We start from the raw sequence: 21,202 nt of genomic DNA, 5'->3' as shown, positions 1-21,202 counted from the left end.
ACCCAGGCTGGAGTGCGGTGGTGAAATCTCAGCTCATTGCAACCTCTGCCTCCCAGGTTCAAGTGATGCTTGTGCCTCAGCCTCCAGTTAGCTGGGATTACAGGTGCCCACCACCACACCTGGCCAATTTTTGTATTTTTAGTAGAGATGGGGTTTCACCATGTTGGCAAGGCTGGTCTCAAACTCCTGACCTCAGGTGATCTGCCCGCCTTGGCCTCTCAGAGTGCTGGGATTACAGGCATGAACCTCTGTGCCTTGCCTATTGCTCTGTTTTAAACTTTTACAATACCAAAAAGCATTTATTACATAATGACATATATATAGGCCTACTGTTTGATTTTTTTTAATATATGTAAATCTTACATTCAACTGAGCTTCTACAGAACAGAAATCACATTTGATACTTAAGTAATTGTTTTTCCTGTTTCATACTTAGTATCTCTCTCTATTCTGATGGCTATAGTATCTTTTCATAGAACATGTTTGTTACTTATTTTTTAATTATGGGAAATCTCAAATATATATAAAAGTAAAGAGGACAGTATATTGAACTCCGGTGTACCCAGTATAATGAAGTTCTTTGTACTTATCCCTCAGTTTCAGCCGTTATCAATTTATAGCGAAGCCTCTTTTATCTATTTCCCCCTGAATCAGCTCTTAATATTGTTTGCCTTTTGGACTTGTAAATATGAAAAAGTGGACTATTTATTCCAGAGTGTGTAGCAGATGGCATATTTTTATGCTGTTAAATTTGGTATTATGACTCATGATAAAAATTCCATCTTTTTAATTTTAAAAAAATCTGGCAATTACCATTTATTTTTATATTGTTAAATTTAACATTGTGACTCACTCTATAAATATTCCATTTGGTTTTAATTTTTAAAAATCTGGCAGTTGCCATTTATTTCAGTGACTTAGCTTAATAAATAAATTAATTTGGCAAATATTTGTTGAATGTCTACTATGTGTCAGGCATCATGCCAGACACTAGGGAGCCAAGGTGAATAAGATTAATTAGATCTCATGTTTTTTGAAATCCATTTTTCTGTTTTATTTAAAAGTAAGACTATTTTGTGATAGATGAGTAAAGGCTTTTGAGAACTGTATTTCCAAATTATTATTTTTTTTGAGACAGTCTTGCTCTGTTGCCCAGGCTGGAGTGCAGTGGCGCAACCTTTACCCCCCAGGTTTAAGCTTGTGCCCCAGCCTCCTGGGTAGTTGGGACTACAGTTGTGGGCCCCCATGCCCAGCTAATTTTTGTATTTTTAGTACAAATAGGGTTTCGCCATGTTGGCCAGGCAAGTCTCAAACTCTTGGCCTCAAGTTATCTGCCTGCCTCAGCTTCCCAAAGTGCTGGGATTATAAGTGTGAGCCACCGTGCCCAGCCTCTAAACTCATTTAAGACTGGTAACATTTCTAAGAAAATTCTTGGGACCAGTACAGTTAGCAGTTTCTTATTTTGGCAGGTTAAGGTCTGTATATGAAAATATCTTACTTTAATTTTAAAAATACATTTTTAAACTGAAGAAAGGACATAATCTCAGAATAAAGGACAATTTTAAAAAAAATTTATTTAAAAGTTTTGAAATTTTTAGTAGACACAGGTTCTTGCTTTGTTGCCCAGGCTGGTCTCAAACTGTGGGCTCAATTGATACTCCCGCCTCAGCCTCCCAAAGTGCTGGGATTACAGGTGTGAGCCATCACACCCGACCTCAAGGACAATCTTTTAATTAAACAAAAAAAAAATCTTTTGTATATAGAGGCAGGGTTTTGCTGTCTTGCCCAGGCTGGGTGTCTAAGCAGTTCTCTTGCCTTGGCCTCCCAAAGTGGGTAGGATTATAGGCATGAGCCACTATGCCTGACTCAATCTTTTAATATTTGATTTCATGAAATAACACTACATTTTCCCCCCATTTTTGTCTTAGACCAATAAAAGGTGATAATTTCCCATTAGCATTTGTGAATTACTGCTTTAGAGGATTGTCTTCTATGCTGCATCAGTATTGATAAACAGATTTGATTGGTTGGCAACTGAATATTTTGAAAGTTATAGAATATTCATATTGAACACTTCAGAAGTCTGCTATGCAGAGAAATGTGTGGTTTTCTTTCTTATCAAATCTGATTCTAAAATTTATAGAGAAATTTTGAAAACTAGTAGAGTTCCTGATAATCTAAACATTAAAAAGGGGGAGATGTGTAGTATAGTTTGTCAGGCATAAGTTTATTTATTTATTTATTTTTAGACAGAGTCTTGCTCTGTTGCCCAGGCTGGAGTGCAGTGGTGCGATCTCAACTCACTGCAGCCTCCGCCTCCGCCTCCTGGTTTCAAGCAATTCTTTTGCTTCAGCCTCCCCAGTAGCTGGGATTACAGGCACACACCACCAAGCCCAGCTAATTTTTTTTGTATTTTTAGTAAAGACAGGGTTTCACCATGTTGGCTAGGCTGGTTTGAAACTCCTGACCTCAGGTGATCCTCCCGACTCAGCCTCCCAAAGTGCTGGGATTACAGGGGTGAGCCACCACTCTTGGCCTCAGTTTTTAATATCCTTCTATTAACTTTTCTAATAAGTTTTTAATATTTTTCTATTCAGTTGATTTTAAGATAGTTTTTGAGCTGGGAGTGGTGGCTCATGCCTGTAATCCCATCTCTTTGAGAGGCTAAGGCAGGCAGATCACCTGAGGTCAGGAGTTTGAGACCAGCGTGATCAACATGGTGAAATCCCATCTCTACTAAAAATACAAAAATTAGCTGGTTGTGGTGGCAGGTGCCTGTAATTCCAGCTACTGGGGAGGCTGAGGCCAGGGAATCACTTGAACCTGGGAGGCAGCGGTTGCACTGAGCTGAGATTGCGCCGTTGCACTCTAGCCTAGGCAACAAGAGCGAAACGCCGTCTCAAAAAAATAAATAAAATAAAATAGTTTTAAAAATATTTTTGTGTTTAAGTCAGACAATTGAATCCTTCACATTGTTCAAGTTTATTTTTCTAAATACAGGTCAAGCATTCCCTGTCTGAAATGCTCCAAAATTAGAAACTTTCTGAGTGCCAGTATGATGCTGAAAGGAATTACTCATTGAAGCATTTTGGATTTTGGATTTTAAGATTCGTGATGTTCAGCCAGTAACTATAATTCAGAGATTCAAAAATGAAAAAATCTGAAATCTGAAACAGTTCTGGTCTCAAACCTTTTGGATATGGGATACTCAACTTATACTATAATTGGTAATTTCAAAAAGATTAGAAGTTTGGTTCAAATAAAGTAAAAAGCTATATGTATGTTTTCAGTGTGTAATGAGAACTTGAGCTATCTTAAAAGTTAAACAAGTTGGGAAAGTTTGGTAAGTCATGGATATTTTATTGTTATTAAAATTAATGTTAAAATTCACAGCCAGAAAATACAGGTGAAAATGCATATCAAATGGTGTTTAGTTGTACAAATTATGTCAATAAGGACCCAAAGTAAACACAGAAAAGCGAAATCTGGATTTTTGAAGGTAGGAGTTGGAGTCTGCTCAATGTTAGGTACTAGGAATATACAGATAAATAAGAAATGGTCATCCAAGAATCTAAAAATCTAATAGTGGGAAAGAAATAGATTTTAAAAAATCCACAAAATGAAAACTCATTACACTATTTTGCTATTACAGCTAAAAAAAAAAACCCCCAGGTAACAAAGGAACTAATTCTGTGAGAAATAAAGCACTCATTTAGGCTGCGGTTGTCACTTGTTTTGGAGAAAGAAAAGTTGGATGTTAAAATAAGAAATAGAATTACCTGATTGTAAAACTGAATAGGATATACACAGTTCCTGGTAAAGTTAATACTGGCTGGATGCAGTGGTTTACCCCTGTAATCCCAGCACATTCAAAGGCCAAGGTTGGGAGGATTGCTTGAGCCCAGGAGTTCAAGGCTGCAGATAGTGCCATTATACTCTAGTCCGGACAGCAGAGAGAAGTAAGACCCTGTCTTAAAAAAAAAAAAAAAAAAAATTGATTATAATTTAGAAAAGACTTTGAAATTTTGTTACTTTTCTTGAGTTAAAATGTCATAGACCCTGTGAAAATAACTTAAATAACGAACTGTATTTGGAATTTTGTGTAAAGACAGCAGTCAACTGTTAACAATCAACTATTTCCTCTGAAGTACTTAAAATTTTCCCGTGCCCCCGCCCTCTTTATTTCTTTTTGAGACAGAGTCTTGTTGTGCTGCCCAGCTAGAGGGTGGTGGCATCATGGCTCATTGTAGCCTCAACCTTTCAGACTCTGGAAATCCTCCTACCTCAGCCTCCTGAGTAGTCGGGACCACAGGCATGCGCCACCATGCCCAGCTGATTTTTTAAATTATTTATAAAGATGAGATCTTTCTGTGTTGCTGAGGCTGGCCTTGACCTCCTGGGCTTGAGCTGTCCCCCCATCTTAGTCCCCCAAAGTGCTGGGATTACAGGCATAAGCCACCACGCCCAGCTTACCCCAATTATAAAAACATTTATTTATTTACTTTTTTTTTTTAGAAACAGGGTCTTGCTCTGTTGCCCAGGGTGGAGTGTAGTGGCGTGATTCTAGCTCACTGCAGCCTTGAACCCCTGGGCTTAAGTGGTCACCCCACCACAGCCTCCCAAATAACTAGACTGTACAGGCACATGCCACACCATGCCCAGCTAATGTTGAAATTTTTTGTAGAGAGTTGCTGTGTTGCCTAAGATGGTCTCAAACTCCTGGCCTGGAGCAGTCCTCTCACCTTGGCCTACCAGAGTGCTTGGATTACAGACCTGAGGCATTGCATTTGGACCCCTAATTTTTTTTTTTTTTTTTTTTTTTTTTGCGTGGGGGTTTCTTAGAGAAAGAAGAACCAGAGAACTTGCTAGAAAGGAGACCAGAGAACTTGCTAGATAAAATCGTAAAGAGCTGTACCACTGCAGCCTCCAAGTTTTAACTCACCAACTCAGTATATACTTTGGCTTTTACAAGACTATTATTAAGTAAAATATACTCTCTTTTCTACCTTGCTTTTGGTCTGTTCTGCTTCTTGAAGAAGCATAGTAAAGATATTTTCTAACTGCTAAGTTTGTTCATTGTACTGGATGTGTGAAAAAGTAAGAGTAGTAGGTAACATCCTGGATTCTAGAGACTGATTCTTAGGTTGAAGATAACTGTCCAGTCTTAATATAAATTCACATAAATCTTTATCTTTCAGAAAATACTTTCCTACTAACTGTATAAAATTGTTAAAACACTATAGATCTAAATTTGAGTTTTGCTCATTTAATTCTGTGGCATACACAATATTTCTATGTAGAATAATGGATTTGATGGCTAGAAAAGTAAGTCAGTGTCTAATAGAGTCCTTGTATATTGTCTAGAGCAGGGGTCCCCACCCCCCAGGTCGCGGTGGCATTAAATTATCATAGGAGAACCAACCGTATTGTAAATTGCACATGCGAAAGATCTAAGTTGCGTACTCTGTATGAGAATCCAGTGCCTGATAATCTGAAGTGGAGCAGTTTCAAACTAAAGTCATCACCTCTACCCACTCCCGCCAATTGTGGAAAAATTGTCTTCCATGGAACCGGTCCCTAGTGTCAGAAAGCTTGGGGACTGCTGGTCTAGAGGCTTTCTCCCCCTTGTGTTTGGTCTGATTCATGTTGTATTAGTTGTGATATTGTCTGTTTCAACATACAGATATTCATCCAAAGAAATACTTAATTGTCATTTGGGTACTTTAAGCTTTCATTTTTTCTTTAAGTGACTGTTTGATTTATATTATGCATCAGGCACTGTTTAGGCCTTGGAACTTCCCAAGTGTACCAGGAACCTTGTATTCTAATTGAGAAGACACATAAATATGGCCAGTATTGGGAAGATGTAGCTTTTTATTTTTTCTGGAGTTGAGTTTTTAGCTTAAAACTTATGATTTTTTTCCTGTGAATACTCTTAAAGACAAAATCAGGAAAATTATACAGAGTGGGTAAAATTTTAGGTTGAATAAAGGCTGTCTTTATTCTGACTAGAGTTAATATTAAGAAGTTGAAAATATTGATATTAGGCATGTTACCTATATTAACAATTTAAGATGAGAACATGAACTTGGGATGTTTGCAGTTTGGAAACTCTCTACCCTGACCAAAACTAAACTGAATGAATATAAATTCTGACAGACTGATCTTCACCATTACTGTAACCTATTTGATATTGAACATTTTTTTATTATGTAGCTGGGCGTGTGGGCATGTAACTGTAGTCCCAGCCCCTTGGGAGACTGAGGCAGGGGAAGATCCCTTGAGGCCAGGAGTTCCAGCTGCAGTGAGCTGTGATCACACCTATGAATAGCCACTGTACTTTAGCCTGGATAACATAGTAAGACCTCATCTCAAATTTAAAAGAGAAAACATATTATTATGGAAAATTTCAAATACAACATACATAAAAGTAGACTGTATAATGTAGTGAATCTCCATGTACTTATTTCTGGCTTCAACAGTTAATCAATGTGGTTAATCTTGCTTCATCCATAATCTACTCCTGACGATTATTTTAGTGCTGTGGGGTTTGTTTTTTCTGTTTTTGTTTTTTGACAAAGTCTTGCTCTGTCACCCAGCCTTCAGTACGGTGGCATAATCTTGGCTCTCTGCAGTCTTGACCTCCTGAGCTCAGCAGTCCTCCTGTCTCAGCCTCATGAGTAGCTGGCAGCACAGATGCATGCCACCACACATGGCTGATTTTTAAATTTTTTGTAGAGATGAGTGCTCCCAATGTTGCCCAGGCTGGTCTCAAACTCCTGGGCTCAAGCAGTCCTCCAGCCTCAGCCTCCCAAAGTGCTGGGATTACAGATGTGAGCCATCACACCCGACCTTAGTTTTTATTTTTGGTTTTTCTTTTATGACTCCTCAAAATTTAGCTTAATGACATGATTGTTTTAGAATAAGTCCCAAACATAACAGCATTTTATCTGTAACAACTTATGTATCTTTAAAGATAAAAATTAAACATACATACACACAAAATCATACATACACACAGTACTATTATCACAGTCCCCCCAAAATTTGTAACAGTTTACTATTGCTTGTGAAATATCCAGTTAGTTTTCATATTTCCCAATTGTATCATAAATGCCCTTTTATACCTGGTTTATTTGAAGCTATATCCAAACAGAGTTATACCTTACGTTTAGTTGATATCTTAAGTCTTTATAGAAATATTCCTTACTTTTTTTTTCCCCCCTTGGCATTTATTTGTTGAAGAAACAGATCATTTGTCCTGAAGAATTTTCTCACATTTTAGACTTGGCAGATTCATGTTCTGGGGTCATCTAACACATTCCTCTGTCCCCTGTATTCCCTGTAAATTGGAAGTTAGAGCTAGGTATTTGATAAGATTCATTTTTTTTCTTTTTTTGGCAAGAACATTTTATAGATAGCGTTATGTACTTCCTACACAGTACATTATAATGCTCATGATGTCTGGTTGTCTCTTTTCTGTATTATAAATATTGATTAGTGTGTAGAGGTGTTTTCATCCTGATCCATTCATTTTAAAACTTCCTTGATGGTTTCAACAGCCGTTTTTGATCATCGCCTGGATTTGCCGTTGTATATGAAACTCTAAATGTATAGTTTCTTCTGCATTTATTGCTGGCATTCCATATAGTTGACTGTAACAACCATTTGGTTAACCTGAAATGCAGTTTTTACAGAAGAGACATGATGTATGTATTCTTTTTTTTTTTTTTTTTGAGACGGAGTCTAGCTCTGTCGCCCAGACTGGAGTGCAGTGGCGCGATCTCGGCTCACTGCAAGCTCCGCCTCCCGGGTTCACGCCATTCTCCTGCCTCAGCCTCCGGAGTAGCTGGGACTACAGGCGCCCGCCACCACGCCCGGCTAATTTCTTTTTGTATTTTTAGTAGAGATGGGGTTTCACCGTGTTAGCCAGGATGGTCTCGATCTCCTGACCTCGTGATCTGCCCGCCTCGGCCTCCCAAAGTGCTGGGATTACAGGCTTGAGCCACCGTGCCCGGCTGTATTCTCTTTCATTTATCAATTTAAAGAATGAGTTGATTGCCTAGTTTTTTCCAAAGGGAACTCCTGGTTTTTTGTTTTTTTTCTTTTTAAGTATCATTATGAACTCATGAATTTTTAACACTTGATATGTTTCACTCCATTATAGTCTTTTTTGATGTTCAGATTGTCTCATCTTTAATCAGTGGGAGCCTCTTCATGTTGGCTTCTGATCTTTTTTTTTTTTTTTTTTAATTTTTGACATGCCAGTCTTTGGTAACTCTCTTGCGTCTGGAAGGACAAGGTATACCAAGGAAGTACCAGGCTCATCTTACAGATTTTCTGCCCTGACCTAGAATTGGCCCTTTGTCCAAAGAACTCTGTTGCTTTTATAAGTAGTATTTAGAGACTCAGTAGGAATTGTTTAAGAAAGTCAGGCTACATTTGAATTAATTGCCATCTTTTTGAGGTATTTGTTTTTTTATTTTAATTTATTATTATTTTATTTTTTTTTTTTGAGACGGAGTCTTACTTTGCCACCCAGGCTGGAGTACAGTGGCGCGGTCTCGGCTCACTACATCCTCTGCCTCCTGGGTTCAAGCAATTCTCTGCCTCAGCCTCCCAAGTAGCTGAGATTACAGGCACCCACCACGTTTGGCTAATTTTTTTGTATTTTTAGTAGAGACGGGGTTTCACCATCTTGGCCAGGCTGGTCTTGAACTCCTGACCTCGTGATCCACCCACCTCAGCCTCCCAAAGTGCTGGGATTACAGGCGTGAGCCACCGCACCCGGCCTTGTTTTTTATTTTGAGGCAGAGTCTTTCTGTGTCACCCAGACTGGAGCGCAGTGGCGCGATCTCGGCTCACTGCAACCTCTGCCTCCTGGGTTCAAGTGATTCTTGTGCCTCAGCCTCCAGAGTAGCTGGGATTACAGATGTGCACCATCATGCCTGGCTAATTTTTGTAATTTTAGTAGAGATGGGGTTTTACCATGTTGCCCAGCCTGGTCTGAAATTCCTGAGCTCAAGGGATCCACCTGCCGTGGCCTCCCGAAGTGCTAGGATTATAGGTATGAGCCATTGTGCTCGGCCTTTCTAAAGTATTTGAATTGTATGTTCTTTGTCAGTAGTTTTAAAAACAGACATTTGGCAAAGTAGCCTTTTGGTTCCAGTTTACTTTGAGACAGCTATTATTAATTAGATATACTCAGTACATTGAGTGATGTATCATACATTTAAAGTAGTCATACAGACTAAGATTGTACTTCCCATTTTTCTATGTATTTATGTATTTTTATTTTTTAATTAAATTTTTTTCTTTTAAAGACAGCATCTCACCCTGTCACCTAAGCTGGAGTACATTGGCACAATCGTGGCTCACTGCAGCCTCGACCCTCTGGCTCAAGTGATTCTCCCGCCTTAGCCTCCCAAATAGCTAGGATTACAGGCGTGCACCCCCACACGTGGCTAATTTTTAAAATATTTAGTGGAGACAGTGTCTCGGTATGTTACTCAGGCTGGTCTCAAACTGCTAGGCTCAAGTAATCCTCACACCTTGGCCTCCTAAATTGTTGGGATTGTAGACGTCAGCCACTGCACCTGGCCCCGTTTTTCTCTTTAACATACTACTTCATTCTGCTGATAGGTCACTCTTCACAAGTAATTCTCTGCCATTGATTGTGTGCTTACAACTATTTGTTCCCCTCGTTGAGAATATGTTAAACTGGGCCAGGCATGGTGGCTCATGCCTGTAATCCCAGAATTTTGGGAGGCCAACATGTGTGGATCACCTGAGGTCAGGAGTTTGAGACCAGCCTGGCCAACATGATGAAACCCCGCCTCTACTAAAAATACAAAAAATTAGCTGGGCATGGCGGCAGGCGCCTGAAATCCCAGCTACTCGGGAGGCTGAGACAGGAGAATTGCTTAAACCTGGGAGGCGGAGGTTGCCGTGAGCCCAGATCATGCAGTACTCCAGCCTGGGTGACAGAGTGAGACTGAGGCAGGAGAATTGCTTAGACCTGGGAGGCGGAGGTTGCCGTGAGCCCAGATCATGCAGCCCAGATCATGCAGTACTCCAGCCTGGGTGACAGAGTCTCAAAAAAAAAAAAAAAAAAAAAAGAAAAGAAAAAAAAATACGTTAAATTGCTTTGCAGTGTAATACTTAGCTGATTCTTTTTAAATGTACTTTTTTTTTTCCCCATCAACTTTTAAGTTCCAGGGGACATATGTAGGATGTACAGGTTTGTTACATAGGTAAATGTGTGCCATGGTGGATTGCTGCACAGATCAACCTACCACCTAGGTATTAAGCCCAACATCCATTAGAAATGTAAATTTTAAAAGGGTTAATGCTAAGTGCACAGTTATACAGATGATTTGTTACTTCCTCTTTTGCTTCTTATATAGGAAGAAAAGGGTAGTGAAGTTTAGCATCTCTATATTCCCTTTAGAGACTTACTATGAAACCAAGTGGTTCCTTTCCTGTCTTATTAAGGTGCATTTAAAATATTTAGGGATTTTACAGCTTTTAAGGACATTTCACCAGGTATAAAAAAAAATTCAAGGCTGGACGCCAGGCCCGGTGGCACTTTGGGAGGCTGAGGCAGGTGGATCACGAGGTCAGGAGATCGAGACCATTCTGTCTAGCATGGTGAAACCCTGTCTTTACTAAAAATACAAAACAATTAGCCAGGTGTGGTGGCAGGCGCCTGTAGTCTCAGCTACTTGGGAGGCTGAGGCAGGAGAATGATGTGAACCTGGGAGGCAGAGCTTGCAGTGAGCGCCGCTGCATTCCAGCCTGGGCGACAGAGCAAGACTCCGTCTCAAAAAAAACCTCAAAATCCACTTTATTTTGTCTTGTGTCACATAGTAAATGTCTGATGTTGGACATATATAATAACTAAATCTTATAAATACGTCTCAAATGGGGTTATCAGTGAAAAAGATACTATTAAATGGACACCCAAAGGGATTTTGCTCCTTGACACCTTGTCTTTTTCTAATCCCGTTCTTCAGATTTTGGCTTCATTGTGTGTGCATTCTTGTGTCAGCCTATATATAAATCCTAAATGTGTTTTCTTTCAAAAAGTGCTTCTTAATATCCAGGATGATTTCATGTGTCCAGTGCTGTGCTGGTCTGTTTGTCTTTTTTTTTTTTTTTTTTTTTTTGAGACAGAGTCTTACTTTGTCGCCTAGGTTGGAGTGGCATGATCTTGGCTCACTGCAACCTCCACCTCCCGGGTTCAAGCAGTTCTTTGCCTCAACCTCCCTAGTAGCTGGGATTACAGGTGCCTGCCACCATGCCTGGCTAATTTTTGTATTTTTAGTAGAGACTGGGTTTCACCATCTTGGCCAGGCTGGTCTTGAACTCCTGACCTCGTGGTCCACCCGCCTCGGCCTCCCAAAGTGCTGAGATTACAGGCGTGAGTCACGTGAGCCACTGTGCCTGGCCTGTCCTTTTCCCTTTCTCAATTTTTGTTACCCATGTGCTCACAGAGATAACACATTTTCACTATCTTTAGTTTTTTCTTTGGAGCATTTCTTATTCTTTGTGAAGGTATGCAGGTAGTGGTTTGTTCTTAATGCCTTTATCTTTTATTCTGCCCTTAGATATGGAAGCATATTTTGTGCAAACCTGAAATTATGTGGGTTGGTTGGAGGGGGGTGGTTTTCTTTTTAATGGATATGACAGTTTTCATACCTGCGTATCTCATTGGATAGAAAAATTGTGTATAATTAGTAGCTCAGGGCTCCTTTTTCTAATAACCTGATATGGTTCACTGTTCAGCTTTGGATACAATTAGCACGTAGTGTTCTCCACTTAAGATCAGAAAAGATGGAGATTATATATACTACCTAATTCTTATTCTTTTCTTTATACCTCGATGGATCCTAACCAGTTGCATGTCTGTTCTTTCTTGAGTTAGAAAGAATCCCAGGGACATCTTTCTGTACTTCTATTCCTGTTGGTTTAATTTCTCTGTTTTTGGCTCAAAGTCTCAGGAAACACATCATCACCTAAGAGAAGCTTGTGACTCTCATTCCCAGCTGCCCTCCTATTCTTTCCTCTGTAGGACAGCCCATGTACTCTCGTGAACATGGTGCTGCTGCATCTGAGCGACTTCAGTTGGGGACACCGCCTCCTCTGTTGGCAGCTCGTTTGGTGCCACCTCGAAACCTCATGGGATCCTCCATTGGGTACCATACCTCAGTCTCCAGCCCTACCCCTCTGGTTCCAGGTAAGCTTTGCTACAGATGGCCATCCACCTCACTGATCTTTTTTACCTTAAGCTGGCCAGCCTAAGCAGTGACCTGGCATCCTGATCTGCTGTCATAAAGTCCCATTAAAGCTCATAGGTAGTTTTATTTTCTGTTCCTTTGCTTCTTTGGTTTGTCTCTAGTGGCTGCTAGATGATTAGGCCTGTGTATCTGTCATCTCTGGTGCCCTCTATATTTACTTTCAGTGCCTCGGTAACAAAGTGATGCTAGTTCCTTGAGCTAGTTTCTAATCAGATAGATAGGAAGATAATAATATCTACTTGAATGTTTTCTGATTAGTTATACATTGTAATAAACTAGGTTAATTTTTCTTTGAAACAAAATGAAAATAAACATCTGGTTTCTTGCCGATCATGTCCTTTTTTCCCTTTTGCCCCTTATATGGTCCTTTTGCCCCTTGTATGGTCCTTTTGCCCCTTGTATGTGTGTATAATGTAGCGATTCTTAAAAATTCTTTTGTCCTATTGACATAGGTATTTTGAAGGATCTGTGGAGTGCTTTGTGGGTGTTTCATGAGGTGTTTTTAACCCTTTCTCACTTTGCCTTTAGATCTTATTCATCTTAATTAACTAAAGGGCTTTTAAGTTAATTGGTGTTCTGTGTATTCCCAGGATTTATAGCACAAGGTCATTTGATTATGTAACTTCTTTAAAACTTTCTGCAGTCTTAACTGTAGGAGATTTTCTGTCAGTAGTGCCAAGTGGTAACTGAAAATTTTTAATCATAATTTGCTGATCCATTTTTAAAAAGATAAAGCAGTATTCATTTTGTATGTTATATTGCATGTAATTTTTAGAGTTGGCATAACCAGGGAAGCTGTTACTTTACATATCATTTTCAAACTGTATCATTCTTCAACACGTTGAAATTTAATAAGAAACTATGTTAGATTTACTTTTAAGCTAGACATATTACAGTGTGTTTCCATCAGGAGGGAATGCTCACAATTAAATACTGTCTTTAGTTGTCTTAAAGAAACAAAAAATTATAAAGAGAAGTTAGAGCAAAAGCTAAAATAATTAAGTATGAAGCCCCCAAAATATTCTTCGGCAGATAACTATAATCATAGTCCTGTAACCATTGAGGCAAAATTATTTGTTTTTATTTGTTTTTTTTTTTTTTTTGAGACGGAGTCTGACTCTGCTACCCAGGCTGGAGTGCAAGGGTGTGATCTTGGCTCACTGCAACCTCCACCTCCAGGGTCCAAGCGATTCTCCTGCCTCAGCCTCCTGAGTAGCTGGGATTACAGGCGTGCATCACCAAGCCCAGCTAATTTTTGTATTTTTAGTAGAGACGAGGTTTCACCATGTTGGTCAGGCTGGTCTCGAACTCCTGACCTTGTGATTTACCCACCCTGGCCTCCCAAAGTACTGGAATTATAGGCGTGAGCCACTACACCTGACCCAATTATTTGGTTTTATTAATCATCATCAGGAAACTTTGAGACTGAATGCAAGCCTTAGGAATGAAATAAAAAAATCTCTAATAGGAATGTCATTGTGATAATAATTTATTAAATTTTCTCTTCCATCCTTCTCTGAGGAGGACAGTACAAATGCCCCAAATGATTACTTTTCAACATAATTTAACGTTTTATTAGAGGGAGACGGTTCTTAATCTAGTGATGTCTTTTTTGTGTAATTCCATGAGCTGTTCTCAAAACCTGGAAAAAGGGGAAACGTGGGGGTGGGGGGAAGAGAAGGAATGCCAGCCAGCAGTTCTAGTTCTTATATTAGATATCTCAGAATCACCTGTGCTTTAATAGCATTTTATTATTATTGCCTCCTTGTAGCTTGTGGATGTTTTGTGCAAGAAGGAAGTTAGCTGGTGAATCTGAAGTTGGGAGAAGCATAATATTCATGGGAGAGGTTTAATCTAAGAGTATTGGGGGTGAGACATTTTCTGGATTGAGGACTTCTGAATCCTAGTTGTGCTATTTATCGACCGTTGACTCAAATGCCTGTAGTGGCCAGGAGGATCCCCTAAATGAGGATAATTTGCTGATCTTATATTCTGAATCACTTCTATACTCTAAATCATAGAAGTGACTGACGTGTATGTGAGCGCGTGTGCTGTTTTATTTGAAATATGGTTTATGTGTGAAACCAGCTGTCTCTAGTTTGAAGAAGTGCAGATAACCAAATGAATACATTTTCTTTTCACCTCAATTAAAAAGGTGCCTAGAAATTGGAGATATGATAGATAACAGAGGAAACTCAGTCCTTCACATATGGTGTTTGTGTTTGTAAAAATTTGTATTAACAAATGTGCATTGGGCTGGGCACGGTGACTCACACCTGTAGTGCCAGCAGTTTGGTAGACTGAGGCCGGCAGATGGCTGAAGCCCAGGAGTTCAAGACCAGTCTGGGCAAGATAGCGAGACCCCATCTCTATTTTTTTTAAATTAAAAAAAAATGTGCATTGACATTTGGATAAGGTAATTAATATATAGAGCAGAAATGAGTAGGTGAGTGAATCTGAAAATACCAGTATTTAAGAATAGATGCATGTATCTATATTCTGTAATAGGAGCATTTTTTTTTCAGTTTCAAAAGGTGTGTCTAGATACTGTAACACAAAGAGAAATGCAGTCTTCACCTCAGGTTCCACATCTGCAGATTCAACCAACTACAGATTGAAAATGTTCAGAAAAAATAAAAATAAAAAATAGCAATACAATAATTAAAAATAATGCAAGTTTTAAAAACAATATCCATAACAGCTATTTACATAGCATTTATATTATGTATTATAATTAACCTAGAGATGTTTTAGAGTATACAAGAGGATTTACCTAGGTTATATGCAAATACCACCACCCTATTTTATATAAAAGTCTTGAACATTTGTGCATTTCGATATCTGTGGGAGGGTCCTAGAACCAGTCCCTCACAGATACTGAGAGGTGACTGTAGGTTGATGTATTTATATTTGTTGGAGAATATATGTTTTTTAAGCAAGTGTTTATTTTAGAACAATGAGAGATGATTTAACCTCTCTCTGATTTGTTGTGTGTTTTGTTGCTTTGTTTTCCCTCAGATACATATGAACCAGATGGTTACAACCCAGAAGCTCCTAGTATTACTAGTTCTGGTAGATCTCAGTACAGACAGTTCTTTTCAAGAACACAGACACAGCGTCCCAATCTGATTGGCCTAACATCTGGAGATATGGATGCAAATCCAAGAGGTGAGAATACCTTGAACTTTTTCTGATGCTAAGTGTTATGCAGTAGTTGGATATAGTTATTACATTTGCATTTCTGGCCTCGCTTGAGGAAATTAAGGTCCAAATTACTTATATATCATTTCTTTGAAGGGTACTATGTATTAATCTCAGATGTTTTTAAATAACTTTATCTCCAAAGTTTATTTTAAAGCTATAGTTAGAATATATTTATTTTTACATACAAATCACACTAATATTACTTAACTACTTCTTTTAGTAGGACTTCAGGCTGTTTTAGTTTTGTTGCTAGGCACTGTGTTAGGTATTGTGTATAGATAGATGAAATTACTGATCTCCTCCTCAAAGAACTGATCATTGAAGGGCCTACTTTGGCACCTCAAAGTACTGGGATTACAGGTGTGAGCCCCTGTGCCCAGCCTAGCATTTTCCTGATCTTTCTTTCTATCCTAGCTTTATTAATTCTTTTTTTCCTGCCATTAATAACACTATTACCACTATAAGAATAACAAGTTTTGTATGAAGACTACACCAAATGCCTTCTCATATATATATATTTTTATATATATGTATATATTTTTTGAGACAAGGTCTCCTTCTGTCACCTATGCTGGAGTGCAGTGGTGTGATCTCGGCTCACTGCAACCTCTACCTCCCGGGTTCAAGCGATTATCCCACCTCAGCCTCCTGAGTAGCTAGGATTACAGGTGTGCGCCACTACAACCCTGCTAATTTTTGTATTTTTGGTAGAGACGAGGTTTCACCATATTGGTCAGGTTGGTCTTGAACTCCTGACCTCAGGTGATCCAGATCCCACCTTGGCCTCCCAAAGTGCTGGGATTACAGGCATGAGCCACCATACCCAGCCTCATATATATTATTGTCTCTCATGTTTCTGTTTTTATTCTCCCCTTTTACAAGTAAAGACACTGAGGCTTAGAGAGGTTTAAAGAACTTGCCCAAGGTCACGCAGCTGTTAAGTGCCAGAACTAGAATTCAGAGTAGAAGTCATGTTTTGTATACAACAGGATTTCTTTGTTGTCTTGGGCAAGTCATTTAACCTTTAGTTATATCTCCTTCCTTTAATATGACACACTTCATTAAATTTAAAAAAAAAGCATTAGGCAATGTTAGCTGGTAATGATAAAAACTATTTAAGGAGAACATAATGGCATCTCAAATTCTAGAATGTTTTATGCCATCACAGTTGCTGTCTTCTTCATTAGCCTTCTGAAACACAAGTCCCACAAGAGCAAGGATCATGTCTATTTTATTCACCAATGTATACCCAAGGTCTGCTATAGTTGCTGAGCTGTCACATAGCTAAATGTCAAGTGAATGAATCTTTACATCATAATTTCCCTGACAAAGATGAAATGAAATGTACCAACTCCTAACCATATACCTACCCCGGCATTCAGCTCTGGGTTATTCTTTGCTTGGTGGAGTTGCTAAAGTTAAGAGAGATACTCAGGATTTAATAGGCATAGTTTTGTGTTGTTAATTTCTGTTTTGTTCAGTACACCTCTTCCTACCCACAGGTTATTTATTGTAAGGACAGATTCTTAGAATATTTCTGTCAATTTATAGTACTGGCTTTGGATTTTCTTCCCACCTTTAAACCTATAGAAAATCAAAAGAAACACAGTAAACATCTGAATGCCTTCATTTAGATTTACCAGTAATATTTTATTACCTTTGGGCATGAATGCTGTCTTTTCTTTCTTCTCTCCACTCACTTTTTTTTGTTGAATCTCTTGAAAGTAAGTGGTAGACATTGTGAAACTTTAACTCCTTTACCTTATATCTAAGAATAAGACAGTCCTATATAAGCACAGTATTATTGCCACACATAAAACCATAATTCCATAATAATATGTAATTCTTATGATGTGGTTAACTTCTTGTTGAATCACACCAGGAGGCAAATAATGTCCATTAATGGTGCTAAGTTTGATTGCTTGCATAAGATGATCATTGTTAGAGCTCTCCATTGTTTTTGTTTCTTTGTTTGTTTGTTTCTTTATGAGACTGAGTTTCACTCTTGTTGCCCAGGCTGGAGTGCGATGGTGCAATCTTGGCTCACCGCAACCTCCGTCTCCTGGGTTCAAGTGATTCTCCTGCCTCAGCCTCCCGAGTAGCTGGGATTACAGGCATGCACCACCATGTCTGGCTAATTTTTTTGTATTTTTAGTAGAGACGGGGTTTCCCCACATTGGTCAGGCTGGTCTCGAACTCCCAACCTCAGGTGGTCCACCCGCCTTGGCCTCCCAAAGTGCTGGAATTACAGGCGTGAGCCACCGTGCCCGGCCCAGAGCTCTCCATTGTAAATGTAATTTTTGGAGTGTTACTTTGGCACCATAAGTATCTTGTTTTCCAACAACCTTTCACCAGTACTTTTTTCATCTATTGATCATTCATGCCTGAGTCATTTATTACATCGAGGTTAACTTTGAGTTTTGAAACATGGATTTCTAGTTTTTATAGAAAAAGGCATTTGTAACTTTTCTCTGTTAGGCATTTCTAAAAGAGAAATGAAAGTAATTGAGCTATTAATAGTACTTTTTAACCTTTAGACTAAATATATTAATCATTGAGACTCCTGAAAAACTCAGTAATTTGAATTTTTGTTTCCAACAGCTGCTAACATTGTGATCCAGACTGAACCACCAGTTCCTGTTTCGATTAACAGCAACATAACCAGAGTAGTTCTTGAACCAGATAGTCGAAAAAGAGCTATGAGTGGTTTGGACGGGCCACTCACAAAGAAACCTTGGCTGGGAAAGTAAGATAATTTGCTAATTAGTAGCATCTAATTATTATTGTTGTTTGCATTAGTAAATTCATAAAAATAAGATTTGTCATTAATGATTTTCAAACTAGGTATCTTGAAGTTAGGGTTCTAGAAGACATTGTTAGAATGTTGTAAAAATTAAAAAGTTAACAATATTTATAATAGGGTTTTTTTTTTTTTTTTTTTTTTTTTTTTGAGACGGAGTCGCCCAGGGCGGAGTGCATAATCTCAGCCCACTGCAACCTCCACCTCCCGGGGTGAAGTGATTCTCCTGCCCCAGCCTCCTGAGTAGTGGGATTACAGGTGCCAGCACCATGCCCACTAATTTTTTGTATTTTTAGTAGAGATGGGGGTATCACTGTGTTGGTCAGGCTGGTCTTGAACTCCTGACCTCAGGTGATCCATCCACCTTGGCCTCCCAAAGTGCTGGGATTACAGGTGTGAGCCACCACACCCGGCCCATAAAAGGTATTTCTAATTTGTACCTACCTATTTCTATACCTAACCCAATATTAAAAATTACTGACACACTGGCAATGGATAGAAAAGAAGAAAAAAAATGAAATAAATGGTGAAGAAAATAGCTTAGTACCCTTGCAGAAGTTGAAAATAAGCCATTAAAGATGATGTTCTAGCCGGGCACGGTGGCTCATGCCTGTAATCCCAGCAGTTTGGGAGGCCAAGGCAGGCGGATCACTTGAGGTCAGGAGTTCGAGACCAGCCTGACCAAAATGGAGAAACCCAAAATACAAAATTAGCCGGGCGTGATGGTGCATGCCTATAATCCCAGCTACTTGGGAGTCTGAGGTGGGAGAATCACTTGAACGCTGGAGGCGGAGGTTGCAGTGAACCGAGATCTCACCATTGCACTCTAGCCTGGGCAAAAAGAGCAAAACTCCTCAAAAAAGAAAAAAAAAGATGATGTTCTAGCCTTAATTTAATTTAATGATGTTAGAGTCCTTGATAATTGTGGTAGATCTTTATGTTAGATCTTTTTAGCATATGATTTTAAGTGTTAGTTGGGCCTTTTCTTTTTGTAATCTATTGCTGTTCACCTTTCTCTTCACCTTTTCTATTCTCACGTAATAAGAATAATGTCGGCCGGGCGTAGTAGCTCACACCTGTAATCCCAGCACTTTGGGAGGCCGAGGCGGGTAGATCACTGACGTCAGGAGTTTGAGACCAGCCTGGCCAACATGGTGAAACCTTGACTGTACTAAGAATACAAAAATTAGTCGAGCGTGGTGGTGTGTGCCTGTAATCCCAGATACTAAGGAAGCTGAGGCAAGGGAATCACTTGAACCCAGGAGGTGGGGGTTGCAGCGGACCGAGATCATGCCACGGCTCTCCAGCCTGGGCAATGGAGTGAGACTCTGTCTAGAAAAAAAAAAAAAGAATAATGTGAAAATTGCTTAGTAATTTCTGAAGAATGTTAAGGGCTCACAAAAGGCACTTTAAACAAATTAATCAATGCAATTAATTTATTGTATAGAGATGTGGTCTTACTATGTTCCCCAGACTGGTCTGGAAGCCCTGGGCTCAACCAGTCCTTCTGCCTTGGCCTCTCAGAGTGCTGGCATTACAGGCATGAGCCACTGCGCCCAGCCTGTAACCTGTTTCTTGTTGTTTAATATATTTTCTGTGGTTTGAATTTTGAATATAATGTTTCATAGGATTTTGAAAAAGTTTTCTGGGATTATAGGTGTGAACCACCATGCTCATCCACAAAAGGCACTTAAAAAAATTATAAACCTAAATTCTTTGTGGTTTTATCTCTTGGCTAGTCATGAAGTAGGAGAATTAACTAAGATGTATTAATCTTCCTTTTAGGCAAGGAAATAACAATCAAAATAAACCAGGGTTCTTACGAAAGAATCAGTATACAAACACCAAATTAGAAGTCAAGAAAATCCCTCAGGAATTGAACAACATTACCAAGCTCAATGAACACTTCAGCAAATTTGGAACTATTGTTAATATCCAGGTAAATGTGGCTATGTCAGTGACAGAAGCCAGGCATTTTATGGGTCTTGGGAAATTTTCTATTAGCTCACCTTGTTTAAATGAGTCAGTGGTTATTCTGATTATCTCTTCTAAGTGCTGTAAATGCCACCATATATCTGTATATCCAGTTTTATGATGGACTTGTTAAACCATGTTTGTTCTTGTGAATTCATTTGGTTCTTTTCTGCAATCTCTTCCTGAAAGAGAATGGGTAGCCTCACAGTTTTGGAGACTGGGAAGTCCAAGATCAAGGTGCTGGATGATTCGTTTCCTAGGGAGTGCTGTCTTCCTGTCTTGCAGATGGTTGGCTTCTCGCTGCATTCTCACATGGCAGACAGAGAAAGAAAAAGAGGGGGTTGGGGCAGATTTCTTTCTCTTCTTTTAAGGCCACTGATACTATTCATTAGGATGCACCCTTATGACCTCATTTAACCTTAATTATATCCTAAAAGTTCTATCTCCAAAACAGTAATATTGGAGTTTAGGGCTTCAACATGTGTATTTTGGGGAAAACATTCATTACATAGCAATGGGTCATAATTTATTTGACTATTTTTTGGTTTTGGGAATTTATATTGTTTTATTTTCTTCAAGGTTGCTTTTAAGGGTGATCCAGAAGCAGCCCTAATCCAATATCTTACCAATGAGGAGGCCAGGAAAGCCATTTCTAGCACAGAAGCAGTTCTAAACAACCGATTCATTCGAGTCTTGTGGCATAGGGAAAATAATGAGCAACCGACACTACAGTCCTCAGCACAGCTGCTCCTGCAACAACAGCAAACACTTAGTCACCTCTCACAGCAGCATCATCACCTGCCACAGCATCTTCATCAGCAGCAGGTGCTAGTGGCCCAGTCCGCTCCTTCAACAGTGCACGGAGGTATCCAGAAGGTAATCTGGTTCACTGGGAATTAAAGCTCTTTTAGTTACACCCTCTAGA

At 39.2% G+C, this 21,202-nt stretch overlaps 2 protein-coding genes across 3 annotated transcripts in view; one reads left to right on the top strand and one right to left on the bottom strand.

Moving 5' to 3' along the window:
* PRELID2 (PRELI domain containing 2) overlaps positions 1-21,202 on the bottom strand; it is a 1,077,378-nt gene that overhangs the window by 482,642 nt on the left and 573,534 nt on the right. The gene's annotated exons all lie outside the window — the stretch shown is intronic.
* The window catches only part of RBM27 (RNA binding motif protein 27), an 86,990-nt gene that overhangs the window by 37,534 nt on the left and 28,254 nt on the right, over positions 1-21,202 (top strand). The window contains exons 9-13 of one of the 2 annotated variants that reach the window (XM_050793992.1): positions 12,074-12,238; positions 15,318-15,467; positions 18,105-18,249; positions 20,089-20,242; positions 20,857-21,153. In XM_050793992.1, coding sequence (XP_050649949.1) covers positions 12,074-12,238; positions 15,318-15,467; positions 18,105-18,249; positions 20,089-20,242; positions 20,857-21,153 — 911 coding nt within the window. The remainder of the gene's footprint in view (positions 1-12,073; positions 12,239-15,317; positions 15,468-18,104; positions 18,250-20,088; positions 20,243-20,856; positions 21,154-21,202) is intronic. The other variant, XM_050793993.1, reaches the window with a different exon arrangement.

The sequence above is a fragment of the Macaca thibetana genome, chromosome 6 (assembly GCF_024542745.1).
Source record: "Macaca thibetana thibetana isolate TM-01 chromosome 6, ASM2454274v1, whole genome shotgun sequence".
Lineage (NCBI taxonomy): Eukaryota > Metazoa > Chordata > Mammalia > Primates > Cercopithecidae > Macaca > Macaca thibetana.
This window is presented reverse-complemented; position numbering and strand designations above follow the sequence as displayed.